The sequence below is a fragment of the Macrobrachium nipponense genome, chromosome 31 (assembly GCF_015104395.2).
Source record: "Macrobrachium nipponense isolate FS-2020 chromosome 31, ASM1510439v2, whole genome shotgun sequence".
NCBI lineage: Eukaryota > Metazoa > Arthropoda > Malacostraca > Decapoda > Palaemonidae > Macrobrachium > Macrobrachium nipponense.
The window spans coordinates 44,381,236-44,397,339 of NC_061093.1; the positions used below are offsets into that span (position 1 = coordinate 44,381,236).

The 16,104-nt window shown below is 35.7% G+C and overlaps 1 protein-coding gene across 1 annotated transcript in view; it reads right to left on the reverse strand.

Annotated features, from left to right (window-relative positions):
- The window catches only part of LOC135206936 (potassium voltage-gated channel subfamily H member 2-like), a 1,544,997-nt gene that overhangs the window by 516,856 nt on the left and 1,012,037 nt on the right, over positions 1–16,104 (reverse strand). Inside the window, exon 13 of the mRNA XM_064238441.1 lies at positions 13,075–13,104. Coding sequence (XP_064094511.1) covers positions 13,075–13,104 — 30 coding nt within the window. The remainder of the gene's footprint in view (positions 1–13,074; positions 13,105–16,104) is intronic.

A 16,104-nucleotide genomic window follows, 5' to 3' on the forward strand; every position in this document is an offset into this window, starting at 1 on the left:
TTGGATCTACGTTATTTCATTTTAAAATTAGTTATATACTCTAACATCATATTGATCAATGCGTGACATGAGCCGATGAATACTTATCCAGTTCGCGTAACAATGCGCACTTATGTAGTTAACCTCAGTTTATTTTGAGCAGTTCCTGCCATCAAGGGGCGAGGTATCTGAATATCTGATATTGAGTTATATATATATTCTATATCTATATGATATATAGATATATTATATAATATAATATTATATATAATATATTAATTATATGATAATATATATTCCGCTTTACTTTCAAAGAACAATGGACGAACATTTCTTAATATCGTCTTCGCTATCACAGCTGTTATGAAAAAAAAAATGGACTCCCCGTCGTCATAAATAACTGGTGAGGCCAAGATATTATTTCCTGCCACGAACTACCATTACCATACCTATTCTCTTTAATACAGAGCAGTTTGAAGAGAGGCTTATATTCCTTAGAACAGCACGTACACAAGACCTTCCCTTCGAATGTCCAATTCGACGGACTTCTACTCTCCAGATAAGTGAGCAGACGATGTCTCCTCGGATGAACTAATAGTCTTTGAGACATCCTAATCCTTGTAACTCCTTGAAACTCCATCAACTTGGCAAAGTCTCCCTAATCAACGTACCTGAATAACGTGAGCAATAAAGTGAGGTAACGTGACAGTGCATCTCATTCCCTTGGTGCCGACAACCACCCCTAACCCCTGTCCCCTAAACCAACCCCCAACCTCAAAATGTCTCATTCAATTTGTATTTCAGTTTATTGGATGATCTCAAATGAAAACACGTATCGCATGACTTCGCGCAATTATTGCCCTCGAAACTAAACGACATGTCCCCCACCACGTGAGGAGTATAGGACACTGCCTTCTTTACATTTACAAAATAAAGAAAGGTGGATTTAACAAACGTCTGGAACAAATAAAAACAGAAGGCAGAAGTAATAGCATAGTTCCACTGAATTTAAGAGTGGGTATTGTCACCATCCAATTGACGAGTTTATCCAAGGTGTCTCTGTCCTTTTCAATATCGACGGGTAGGATATTAATACACAGTAATAAAGTGAATACCATACTTTCTTAATAGCGGTCATTGCACAACTTCGATCAACTGATGAAAAGGTAACGATACTAATTTTCATAAAGAATCAAGTAAACAAAAAAAAACCAGTTTCCACCGGAAATCTTCAGTCACAGATCAATTTGAAATGCAACCATCAATTTGAATGACTACTTTTATTCTTAATTCGAAATTATGCGGCAAAACAGGAATAAAACTGAAGTTGATTGAGAATTGGCAGTTTTCTGCTATTCAAAAGAAACAAAAACAAAAACAGACATATATACAAATACTGGTAGATGGAGTCCTTTATTTCACCAGGCTTAAGCCTACTTTACATCCACAAAATCACTAAATGAATATTTCATTTTTTATCTTTCCGTTTGATCTAGAAAAAATCATTAGATATTATCGAAAACGGACTACTGCATAATAGTGTTATAAGTTTTACAATAAAATACCAATAATCGATAAGTTATTGGAAATAAGCTTTCACATATAAACACTGAGGCTTAATCATCAGTAAATGTACTGGTCTATGTACTTTATATGGCCAACAAGACAAGAAAATATTGATTTGAAGCAAATAAAATTAACTTACTTATATTTGAATAAGTTTTTCATTAAAATACGTTCATTAAATTCAATAAACATACAGAAAGACGTACCTAACTTTGGCACAAATTCGATGGCAGAGGCGAAAAAATATTATGTAATTTGAAGGGTTTCCGACCTTGATTATCTCTCTCTCTCTCTCTCTCTCTCTCCACACACACACACAAGTAATTCATAGTCCTGTTACCCCTCTACACTAGTAAGAATTGAGAAACCAGTAAAATGAAGAAATGAAGGCTATCACTTCCCCCAAAATAGCCACATTACCATACATTAGGGAGGCCATGGAAAGGGTTAGCGAGATTATTTTTCACCATATTTCCAGACTGTGGGCGACTATGATGGAATTTAATCCAGGATGCCTAGCTACAGTTTCCTCTTAACGGAGGTTCTCTCTCTCTCTCTCTACCTCTCTCAATCATTCATTTTTCTATCTCGGTCTCTCCCTTCTGATATAGTTATGCTGACACAAATAGATAAACAATTATATATAAATATATAAAATATATCATATATACTCGTATGCGTGTTTCAGTAATACCCTTAATTAAATCTACATAGTATTTAAACGATCACTAAGATCCAGAACAATCCCATAGAAGAGAATGATTTACATGAAAAAAGGGGAATAAATATAATTAAAGAACACTGACTTCCCTCAGTTTATATATTCATAAGGATTGCAAATTAAGCTAAAGTAAATAACCATTTTCGTTTGTTTTATCTACTTCCAGCAAATGGTTTTTGGTGATAACCGAAAAGCTACATTATTTTTAAATATACAAAGGACCTATTATCCAGTAACAAAGACAGCAGTCCCAAGAAAAGGGATTCGAAAAAAAATCTGCTGCAAAAGTATATAAACTGTTTAGAAATGAAGATGGTACAAAGATATAGCCTAAGAGGGCATACCTAACTGAACTGATACTATGACAATCATTCTGATTAAACAAGCACAACATCCAGTTTTACGAGTTGACTTATATACATCCACACACAAGTACTGTAAACATACTTGAGCATCTTTGTATGCTTAAAGCACCCGAATCAACATAAAGAGGTCTGTGTCTACGCACTTATGGTCATCCTACCCTTTATACAGCTACAACTCAAGTGCCAGATAATCCTTTGGACAGGAATGAGACAGGAAAGAGGATGAGAGTTAACAAGAAAGCAGGTGACCAGACTAAATACCTTCATAGCAATGAACCTGCCGTGTTCGTACGCTTTTTAAACATACCTATGTTTTTTAAAGATATTGCCGTTGCAGACTTCTCTCATTTCAGACCTAATTTTGAGACCAAAAACTTTGAGAAGGCCTTAAGCAATGATTGACACTTATTTCAACAACTGGTCACATGTACAAAGACGAAGCAGAAACTGACATCACTTGATTTGTTGTTGGAACGTAGTATGAAAGTATGAAGGCCCATCAATACCTGTGTAGTCACATAACGAAAGGAACTAATTACGCTCCTGACAACAGAATGTATTACCGTTAATATTTTCTTCTTTCCTGATACTGCAAAAACAATTTCGGAAATATAAATGACAATATAACAAAATGCTATTCATAATTAGCTCTGTCTTCAGAAAAGACCAGTCATCGCCGTTTTCTTGATGTCAAAATACTCCCCTGATTATATATATATATATATATATATATATATATAATATATATATATATATATATATATATATATATATGTATATATATTAAAAAACATATACGAAGACCACTTTATAGGTAATTTTACTGATTTATTGCTACAATTCCCGAGAAATTTTAGAACTAATTCGATCAAAATCGTGACCTGGAAGTCATTAACTTTACCGTAACGATATTCCTTGTCCAGAAGCACCGCTGGATAAGGATATAGGGGTTCCTTAATTGCTTATAATTACTTTTTAATTATCATTCGTATTTTAAGGAACTATTACAGCAGTGGGCGGCATACAGACTACGGTTTTTAAATGATTATGATAGTCATTATTCTTCCGGTAATTAGGTTCCCAAAAATGAGAAAATCTGAATCCTTCTTATTAACTATAAATATACGGTAATGAAAAGTGATTAAGTTTTAAAAGAAGGTTAGCCAGTTCCTCCATATTTTGAAAAGGCCAAGGCTATCAAGACTCCCTTTCCAGAGATTGTTATTTGTGAATACACAGACTTTTGTTTTTCTAAAATTCAATATTCGAATGAATATTGAATCTTCCCAAATATATGGAAACGCCATTCTCTGTATGAAAGACATGAATAATTTCTAACTGAATTTGATCTGATTCATGACTAATCAAATAATCAATTAATAGGACGAGAGTTTTGTGGTATGTTGGATTCAAAATGTAAAACATAACAGCATGACGCATTTCGTGAGAGAATACGAACATTAAATTCCCATAAAATACTTCATTTATACTTGCTGGATAAAAGATTAAATTAGTTTCGTCGGTCTTATAAAATTATCATTCGCATTCAAATTTCCCTAAATCTAATGCACGATGCATAAATACTGATTTTATAACAAACCTTCATATCAAATAAATAAAATTATTTTAAGAATGTCTGACCCACTGCGGCCGAAATGTCACTGAAATACCGGATCTTGGAAAGGGCTCCCATGGTCGATTCAATAGCTGTCTTGCCCATACCAATAAATATTTAAAGACTCCAACCATTCAGCCTGACCTTATTTAGGCCAACGGTCTTTTTTAAGAAGTAGCTATTTCAGGATTATCGCGCAGCGTTACCGAGAACGACAGTAATAAAATTTGAATACACGAGCAAACAGTGAAACTAGGCTAAATCAAGGAATCCTAAAAAAGTTTAGATTCTTTATCTTTATCGGTCATTTTCGGCCTCAAAAGGTTTTTGAAGGAGAATATTTTTGCTCTTAAAACCAAACCGTAAATCTAACCTGGAACGATATGATTTTCATGCACTTGGGACGAGACTTGAATCCCTTGTACAATTTTCTAGGCGTTAAGTGCAAACCATCTGTAAGTGCTATGTTACAGGGAAAACTGGGGGTAGTTATACACCCGCATGCATACAGGTGTGTGTTTGTGTGTTTTGCCCCTCCTTAACTTCTAACTAACATCACTTGAACTACTATAAGGAATGTATAATGGGTATACGGACTGATTTACTTCTCACAGAACGCAAATAAACCAAATGAACTGCAACAAGCTTACCTCTGTCTGCCCTCTAATTCTAGAAACATTTTCTATGAAAGTTCCTGCTCGGATCGTTGGGGATGGGAAACCGAATGTTCGGTGGGACTGCAGCAAACATCCTGAACGAGAGAAAACCCGTTCTCTTTGAATCATTTCTAGGGGAGCCTATTCTTTCTTGCTGACCTTAGCACCGTAGCACGCCCAGGAAAAGATCTTTAAATAGGTTGCTCAAAATACAAATAATGGTCCAGAGACAATTTTTTTTTACATTCTACGTTGTAATCGAGTTTGATTTCATCCAAATTAAGTCGATGTTCTCACTAAAAATGAGGGAAATGGAGATTCGCCATAAATAATTCGGTGTTTTCTTCTGTTTGGTCCCATTTATTGCCCAGGAGTGGGCAATGAGAGATGGAATTGCTTGCCTCTTTCCCATGGACAATCAGTTTTGATGAAAATTGCCTACTCAGTTCTCTTCAAAGCACCCGCTTGTCCAACATAATGTTGGTAATTAATATTCAATACCTCGAGTTAGCTACGCACGATAATGTTTATTCATTTTTTAAATCAAACACTCTGAACAAATGAATATTGTAAATGGAATTATAAAAACCTTTTATCTTATTCAGAATTAAAAATTTAAATAATACAAGCGATACGGACTTATTTGAACAAATGGAGAAAAGGGAATTTCACGGATTCCTGCTACATGAATGTCCTTTCCATAGTGGTCTAAATGAGGAGAGTGAGGCAGGCAGTATATTCTACTAAATGGCCGAGGTTCTGACCGACTTAACGCTTTAGTGACGTGAAAGGAGTAACAGATAACTGCGGGCCATCGAGTCCTCGCGTACCACGCGACCTCAAGGCGGATGATTTTTCTTCGACGAGTGTTACAGCCCGATTGCATCTAATTACGTGCCGAAACCTTAATAATGATTTAGAGAGTACCCAAAACTAATATATACCGAGTCCTATTTGGCATGTTATCAAGAAGCACTGACGACAATCAAGCATGCGTCATTATGGGTAAAAAAAAAATTGCCTTTTAAAGTTTCCAAATGTGGAAAGGCAACTGGGAATGAAGTGTCAGTTACGTGAAAGTAAAGCCCATTTAATTTTTCCACCTATATATAAAGCACCTAAACGCTAAGTTACTGGGACATTATGAGACTGAACTACCCGTATATCATACCGTTATACTCCTCGTTAACAGTAATTGTGCCATTTCCCTGCTTTCAAGCTATCTTGCTGAAACACACCTAGTAATCTTGACATCACGAATTTGGCTTGAAATTCACAATACGTGATAAAACAGAAATGACTACAAAATAAATCTTTCATTATTTAAAACTATAGGTCAGGAACTTCTGAAATTTTCAGACGTTCTTTCCTCAATAAATGTACACATTTAACTGAATAAAATTCAAAAACTCTTACTAACTGTGTACAGGAATTGAAAATTATCTTATTTACTTATTTTATTTACAATAGTGAAAAGATTAGCTAAATATAATTATCTTCTTATCCACGGCTTACATTCAACAAATATCGACACAAGACATCGAGCAGCTCTGTTTTAAAGGTGAAGTTTATTATTGTTCGGCATCCAGAAATAACTTAAATCGGAATAACAAACGACTTTAGATGAAACATTCTGTCCAGCATCCAATATCATAATCGCCACCACCATCTAAAGATACCCAACGACGTCCTTTGGCTTCCATCTCCATATTCTATCCCGTTACATTGATCTTCGTAGGTGGCCCGACAGGTGACCTTCACATTCTTCCAAACTCCTGTGGTCTATTTAAAAACAGATCCCATGTTCGGGAGGCCTTCGGATGCCAGATAAAATGCCGACCTTTTGCTTTGTCTCAGAGAGGGCTTCGAGTGAATCGAACGTTGCCATTGGTGGTATTTATGGAATGCTTGTGAATGAACGGCACTCTCCCACTCAAGTGTTAAATGTATTCGTCACATGTAGTTTCCATTTCCTTGAAAATAAGTTCGGATGTGGAGGAACCGGATCATATCTCAATAATGAGAACACGCCGTTCCTATAAATAAAATAAATTCCTATGACGTTCACCTATGAAAATTGTATTAGAAAGTTTTAGGTTCTCCGCGAGATTCTGGGTCATAAAATAACACTATAAAGAAAAGAATTTCAATCTAAATTGTGTATGATGTGTACTACTTTTACGTACACTGTCCTATCTAACTGGTCTAAAACGACTCGTGTTACACACCGCAAAGTTACACAGATAATACTTCGTTTGTTGAACTGGATGACAATGAGATGCTTAGACGCAAGTTGACACCTTCATGATATAGATGTTTTTCATGGTTAGTCGAGTAACACTATAGACAACCTCACTATCGTCCCTATGAAATAGATGTTCGTTGGAGATGAGGCACAAGGCGTTAAGTCATCAACAGTGTAAGTCATTTCTTGAATCAAAGAACCAATTTCTCTCTCCTTAAGGAAAAAAGAATTTCCTAAATATAGCTAGAATAAGAATACATTTCTTTAATATAAGGACTATAAAAAGCTAAGACAAAGTAACGTAACATTTCACAGGATTCTTTTCACCTTCCTGAATGCGTAGGATTGTTCCTTTCCCCCATTTTTAGATATTTAATATTCGATTCACGTCCAGCAGGTTGTTTTATGAATTCGATTTTTTTTCAGGCAAAGTTTGATTTGCAGACTGTATCCTCATCACGTCATGAAAAATTTTCATTCATGAATCTACTGTGTGAATGAAAGTACATATTTCACGCATAATTCCATCTCCTACTAAGCAATAAATGTTTAAAGTTTATTCGAAATGTCTGACTCTTTCTTTCGCCATGTAAACGGACTCCATAGTCGACCAATCCCCTCTTACGTCGAAGCTAGTGAATCCTGTCCCTTACTCCACTTCGGTTCAATACTTTAAACGTCAAACGGTCCGAAACGACAGCTTTGACTACATACGATCGCTCTCTTAAACGTATAAAAAAACAAAGTAAATGAACTAGCTTCGATTTTTTCCCACAAAGAGCTAGTTCTTGCATCGTTGCTCAATTTTATATCGATTCCAATAATCAATTAGATTATTTCCACCCAATTACAAGATCGCAGCTTGCTAATTACCATCGTTCAAGTTACTGCACCATCCCGAACACGACAATACCGACGGCGAATCTAAAATTCAATGGCCTATGGGAATCAATAAGCAGCAGCCTTTCCTCTAATGACAGGTAATTTTCCAAACGGACGATCAATCCTGTTGCCGACGACTCTTCTATTTACTCGCTCATTGTGGCTCATGAGACTTCTCCTAAATCCCTCTAATCTGTTTCGCTCTTTCACTGCCATCTGTGACTAATTAGGGCTCCGTTACTGTGTACATTTCCGCTTCTCTACACAGGCCCTCTTTTCTTTGTCCTCTGAAAATTTCAAATCTTATTCACTGAACTTTTCTTTTAACATACAACGCTACTTTTGAAGGCAAATTTGGAAAATATATCATGAATGTTTCACGCCATTTTGATGGGACAGATCATATTGGAATCCGCAGTTCCTTCTACTATGCCATTAAAATTAAGTGGCAATGGATGTCATGTTGTCAAGCAAGTGCAGCTTTATGAGCCGTAACTTTTCATCGACTTATGACTGTTAATGCACATCTTGAATATTTAAATAGGCAGGCACCTGAACATGGAATAGGATACGTTTGTCTACGCAGAGAAAAACACGCTAATGGAAAGCAAGCTTTTGACCTCATCCAGTACCTATCTTAGCTGTTTACCACAGATGAATGTTGAATTTTTCAAATATACTTTAGTCTCTGGATCCCCAAACAGAATAACTGTCTACGCATCTATAACATGGACGACTGACTAAAAGTGGGAGCTAGTTCAGACGTCTTTAAAAATTCAAGAACCTCGTCATGATTGAGCCCATCCGGCGTCAGGGTTGGTTAGAAGGTCAGTGAAACCACGATAATACCACCCTCCTGCGTATAAACTCTTGGAGATGAGAACGTGACAAGTGACATTAAAGAGAAAAATGTCCAATGCGATTTTCTTTTCAAACAAAGATCAGGTCAGCTCAATATCGAGTTAACACTGAAAAACGATACACGTGGTCTCCCTGATGATGCTGATCATGGGAACTAAATCTATTTCTAATGACAAACTATCGGAGATGATGACTAAATATTAGTGGTGGGGCAAAACTATCTTAAATTAAAATCGAATGATTAAACATAACGGCGCATTGCAGAAAACGTTTTCCCCAATAATGAAGACCACCAAGAAACTTATAAGTGAACTTAACAGAGAGAGAGAGAGAGAGAGAGAGAGAGAGAGAGAGAGAGAGAGAGTTAATCACAGAAATAAATCATCACCACTAGGCACAAAATCTTGAAGAAAAAGTCAGAGATATTCGGTGAGAACTGAAGGTAAAAGAATGAGGGATTGCTCGTATGAAAAAAAAATATTTAGAATAAAAGAACAAAAAGTGCGGAAAAGTAAAAGGAAGAAGAAGCAGAGAACAGAAAAAATAAGAAATATATGAGAAAAAATGGAAAAGAGCTGCGTATGAAAGTAAGAAAATACTGAACATAATCATAACACGGTGAGGTAAAAGCATGTAATGAAGTAAGATATGAAGACAATAAGACAGCCAATGGGTAAAAGGAGAGAGAGAGAGAGAGAGAGAGAGAGAGAGAGAGAGAGAGAGAGAGAGAGAGAGAAAGCCACAGGACGAACACAGCTAAAGAGAATCTTTTTGATTATGTTTTAAACTGGCTTTAAAACAAGGGAAATTTTTAATCCCGTGAAACGGCAAATGGAGGAATACACAAAAGTGGTGAAAGGAAAAAATATGGAATGATAAAATACAAGACATGAAAAAAAAGAAAAAAAAAAACTTTGCACGCAGTACTCGGCGAGAAAGACAAAAGTAAGAAAAATTAAAGAGAAAAGGAACGAAACAGAGATGAGAAGAAACAGAAAAGGAAATAAAAGAGAACAGAGAAGGAAAATATTAAGAGTGCGAATGTGGAAGACAAAAACCTATGGAATGGATGTGGAAGGAAAAAGATATGAAAACTGAAATTAATAGTAAAAGGAAAATGAGGAAAGGATGTTAAAAAGAAGGAAACGAAGTAAAGGGAAAGAAAAAATAAAAGTATCAAAGAAAAAGGGTATTAGTATACAATGAGTTTAAGGAAATAGTGCCGTCAGCATTACTGAGAGTAAATTATGATGGCTGCAAGGTTTGTAATTAGTAAATGCGTGTTAAAATAAAACTGACAAAAACTATCACAAGGAAAGGTAGAAAGAAAAACATTCTAGAAATCAACCCCAATACAATATTATATATACGTGTGTGTGTGAATGAAAATTTTATAAGAAAGATGAAAAACTATATTACATACAATACGAAACAGTGGTTAAAAAAACTCGAATATAAACAACAAAATAACGCACAAAAATGTGGAGCTGACAAAAAATCCTCTATCACAAATATCCGATATTCCCACTGACGCTGGAAAAAGGAAAGAGATATAAAAACGAAAACAACTGAACACGTAAAGGCAGTGAAAAATCAAACAAAATATTGAGAATGACATTATGTCAAAAAGGTCATGTTCCCCTGGAATCTGCAGAACTGCAAGGGGCGTATTCAATAAATCAATACACACACACGCGGTGCACCGACGGAATGACCACACCAGGCTTAGTTACTGACTGATGAAATTTGCAACGGGAAAACCTAACATGCAACTACCCAATTACAGGTCATATCACCAAAAATAGTAATGGAAATTCTATTCAGAGGCATTTTTAACAAACCTAATCTCCACTCTCTATGAAGTTATTACTAAAATAAAACGTCATTGGTTCATTATGGTACTTGACAATTTCCATCGTTTCAGTATTTCTCTACTGTTAATGAAAAGGTGATCTAAACAGAGCTAAAATTAACTACCTTCATTCAAGAATCTTAACATAAATTCCTGGCAGCCAGTAGGTAATCAGGAGACTGTTTAGAATAAATGAGTTGCTTTACCAGTCGGCTACATATCAAGTGCATTTTTATTTAGACAAAGAATTGCCTTTAACCTCGATTTAAGTCTTTACTAGTGAGAAGATTAGTTTACAAGTAAAAGTTAGTATAGCATGTAGTACTGTTACTCCTGTTGCAGCTATTTGCTCCATTGAAACGGCATGCAACAAATGCGACACTGGCTTCTATGAAAATAAAACATTTATGTACTACAGTTGGTTATTTACTTCTCTCTCTCTCTCTCTCTCTCTCTCTCTCTCTCTCTCTCTCTCTCTCTCTGACAAAGACACACACAGACACATACATACTCAAACACACACACGCACAGACATAAATTCACTCAAAATCTTCCTTTACCTTTTCAATAGCTAAATTTTAGTAATAATTTTTCAGCTTTAGATTCTATTCACATCATACATTTCTCAGGAAGCTCAATTATCCTTTGGAGACAATATGCAATTACATTATATAAAAGTAATATTACAAAGTGTCATGAACCAGTATAAAGAATAAGAAAAAAGTTCATATACAAATCCAAAGTATTCCCTGGACGTTTGCGAAAATTCAGGTTTCGTTGAACCTAACTTGATCAGCTCTTACCACAGATGATCAAGAGTTTGTTTATTACTGGCGTCTTCAAGGAAGTTTATCCATGAAATACGGCTGAAAAGCAATGGGTGAAAGCACGAAATTCAAGCAAGGCGCAAGTTCTTCAGAGACTCACATATATATGTACATATACATATTGCACATACATGCACCTGTATATGTCAATATATATTCGAAAACTGTAGTGCTCGTGGAAATGCAAAAAAATTATGCTAATTTTGTCATGTAAAAGTTTTAGCATCAGTTTCGACAGATCCCACTCGGTGCCATCAGTACCTATCAATAGCTTCCATTATTAAATAAATGTATTGTGGTTTCACTTTAAATTAACTTACAAGTTATTTGAAAAAGATACTAATAAATGTTTCCTAAATGACAGAAAATATATTTTTATTTAAATTTGTATATACTGATTAATTTTACTTCTTCAATTATAATAATATTTAATACGTATTTTCATTCATCTTTAGTTGTTAAATTTTAGACGACGTTATTTGTACAGCTCATTACAACTGAATTACCAAAGGGCCGCAACAGGAAGCCATTAACCGGTGCAGACGAGAAACAGCAGAACCAATTAAGTCTTGTGAGAAAAATCCATTGGATTTAAAAATTCAATAAATTGATGACTCAAATTTAATTCGCTCTCACCAGAGCCCCTGGTCAGGTGTGAGATTGCTTTAATTAAACAGACTAAAAAGATGAATATTGGAAGTAAAACAAAACTTCAGTAAAAGTAGATAAAAAGAAAATGAAATATGGTAAAACAAAGTCATGATATAAAAAATTTCTATCTAAAATTTCAAACCATACATTGGAGTGTAGAAATGCAACAATGTACGTTAGAGACAGGAAATTGTCATGGGATCACAAAATTCAAATCAATCCAGAGATTTTTGTACAGGAAAAAAGACGCTATGCTACGCTTGCACAAAAAGTTGTTTTCGTGGCTGTATCCATAGCATACACATGGAGAGAAAATGGTTGGATGTCATAATGCGCAGTGAGTCAAAAGCCAATCAATCTGAGGCCTTGGTGGTGAGTCATTTTGTGCAAGATCAAAGGTAAAAAAACCAAAATAAAAAATTCTAAAACAAACTGATGCAACTGAATAGTAAGAGGATGGCGTCCCGCTCGGGTCATTCAACCAATCAAAACACCTAGGATAGTTCCAGAGTCGATGTGATTGGAAGAGACACCATAACCGGACGCTGCCTCAGAAAATGTAACCGAGACGTGTGCGAGATGGTGAGTCAGCGTTGTAAGAGACGGAGAGAAAGATCGAAGGGAGAGACGGAGAGATAAGAGAGACGTGATAAAGAAGACGACAAAAGCACCTTGAGGCCAGGGCTCTGGATGTGTCTCAGTCAAAAAAAAAAAAGGGAAGCGATGCACTCGGCGAGATGCAAATTCGTAAATGCACTCGGCGATCACTAAAACGCACTTGAAAGCAAAAATGAAATAATGATAAAAGAATAAGTAATTTCTTCTATCACCAGAGGGGAAATCAAAAACCTTACCGATTCATTCCCTGACGTTCGTCTCTTTTCCTAAAATAAGAAAATATCGTGTTATTGTCAATTCAATGTTATCATTTCGCTGTTTTCAAGCTTTGGGGGGGAAATCTTCTGTGTTTTTCTGCTTCCTTACATATATATATTTTTTATAAACAGATATATTTACTTTTTACAAATGGTTAGGGGATTAACACAATAGAAAATGAACACACAATCGGTACGCATTTTAGGAACTAAAGCGTGATTATATAAAAAGCATACATGTAAGAAGGACATATCATATATACACAATGAAAAACAATAAACATGTATACTTTAAAATATGTATAAAACCTTACTGCATACGCCACATAACCGGCACCAAAAGCTAAATCACACCTTAACCATAGAGCAGCAAAATAGAAATATGTGGAAAAGATTTGTAATGATATAAATACCGATACTTGACCTGTTTAAACACTCACAAAGAAAGACAACGAAGCAAAACAATGACGTCATGATTCTGTTAAAAACGCACAGTTTTTTAAAGCAAAACATGGCACACTTCAGAGAATAAACGAGGAAGGCACATTTTCATAATACAGAGTTGACATGAATTTCAGGTTATAAAGGAGAAATGCACATCCATACAGTAGTCTTACCGTCAGGCAAATAATACGAGGACAATTACCATATTGAAATGAAACAGAAGTTCTGTCTTCCGTGTAACTCACAAAATTCGTTTCTAGGCCCAATATTGTTCGGAATCATGCAAGAAAAGTCAACGTTCGCAAACATGCAAGAAAAGTCAATATTATGTCTAAAGAGGGTTCCTTCTGCAATACTGCTGATGGCAATGCAAAGCGTCCCTTGCAAGCTAGACTTTCACATGTCCAATTACTTGTTAGAATGAACCGTCTGTATTACAAGAAATATATTCTTTCCATACCGTATGAAGACTCACTTCACTGAAATTGGCTACCAGCACTGCCAAACTTTTTTCACTGATTACAAAGCATCTTCTGTGCAATGCTGGCTACGTAGAACATTAAAATCACGAATATAAGGCTAAAGAGTCATTACAAATGCTTTGGGAAACCTAGCTTCCTCTTCAGAAGTTTCACATAAAAAAGTAATCTTATAACTTTTTGGGCAGTTTGGTTGAAAGAATATGATTGAGAAATTAATAAAAATAAAAATCATATATCAGGGATCTTTATGGTGATCCAAACGGCAGGAAACTTACCTTCCTAGACTGTTTTGCAGGTACTGGATTTCTAACGAAATTCACAACTGCAATTGTCTGATATTCCTCTGAACTCAGGGACAGTTTTTTATATATTAGACAAGGAAACTCAAGTCGATATTTAGCTAATGTCTTGGTAGTGTAAAAAAAAAACTAGTTATTAAACAAGAAATTAATATCAAATCCATCAAATTACCAATGAAAAACGCATGGGCTTAATGATGAATACATAAAATTAGCGATGTTTATAATGGGGAATACTAAAAATCACTCTCTTAGATTTTCATCTAAAAAGTGAATGTGAATGGCTGGAAGATATCCCGCTTATGAAATCTTCCGTTTTGTAGTCGGAAAGAGTTTGCATCTCCGACCCGAGGCACCTTGCTCCGATCCACGAGATCCTAAGCCGTCAACGCTGCTGGAACAAAATGGAATTTATGGGTGTCGAACTAACAGGATCCTTGCAGGGGAAAAAAGGTTACGTTCAATTCCTAGCTCCTGCAGAGACAGGGAACGTCAATTTCCATATTTTGTTGCCTCCAGCATGGCTGTCATTTTAATGACAAGAGTATCAGTCCTTAAAAAAAAAAAAAAAAAAAAAAAAAAAAAAAAAAACCAGCTAAGAGACGAGACAACGCTTTATGTAAAATCTTACAGGAATCATCCATCATTGTCCCTAAGAAGCACAACTTGATTTCGACACAAGACGTCTTTCGCTTACAGCAGAGTAATATCTGTTACGAACATGAGTAGGAATCCAGTTGTATGAAAGAATAAATTAAAAAAAACATTTTACAGTGATACGAATGAAGATAATTACAGCTCCATTCTAAATCTTTTATTAAAGTCCCCTTACTAATGTCTGGAAAAATGGAATACAAAACTACTCGCAATGATGACCAAAGGAGAAAAAATCAGCCAAGTCATCTGAAACTCATGCACGAGGAGCTTAAAAAGTGACCCAGAAACAACAACGGCTGATAAAAATTTCTTGCCATAAACACTTGGTGTGTAACAGAGTAACAGTATTAGCGGCAAGAATGTCCCCAGAATTTGTTAATGATAAAAGAAACACCGGTTGCAGATGGCAAAGGGTCTCTATTGTCTCACAGCTATGAGACATATATAAGTGAAATTTCAGGAAAGCTATGAATTCTAAAAAGGAAAAGCTACACTGAGGTTTGGTTCCAAATGAGCAGCGTTCTCTTATACGTCTGAATGGCTCAGATTCCAATTTGATAGCGATTAAACAAGAGGAGACCCATTATTTTACAACCGACAAGTGGATGGAAGCTTTCAGGACTGACTGGAACCCATAATGTTTAAAGGAGTTCCCACAAACACATTTGCCAACTACTAAGAAAGAGTTCATTATGCTTCAGTGAAAGCTCTGGGTGCTAAATTTGAAAAGAAGTGAAACCAGGCTCTAAGTATTTAACCAGACTTTACGAAATATCAGAAATATCAGAAACAGTGATGTAAGGGACAAAAATAGAATCCCTAAATCTTAAATTTGCCCTCTTGACTCGGCGAATGACATTCAAAACATGACTAATCTCAGTAGTGACATTTCCAAGTACATAATCTTCAAGGCCTGTATTCATTGCGAATTGATGGGCAGAAAGACGTGGGGAGTGCACCAGTGTGATTTCTTGTTCTTCATTGGGTGGGATTATAGAGGAAGACCTACAGCAGCGTGAGATCGAACATAGGCCAATAAAAAGATCAAGAAAATTCACACAGCTAAAGCTACAAAGAAGTAATTGCCGTCTATTTCTAAACATCTCATATGCGGCGACGAAAAGACA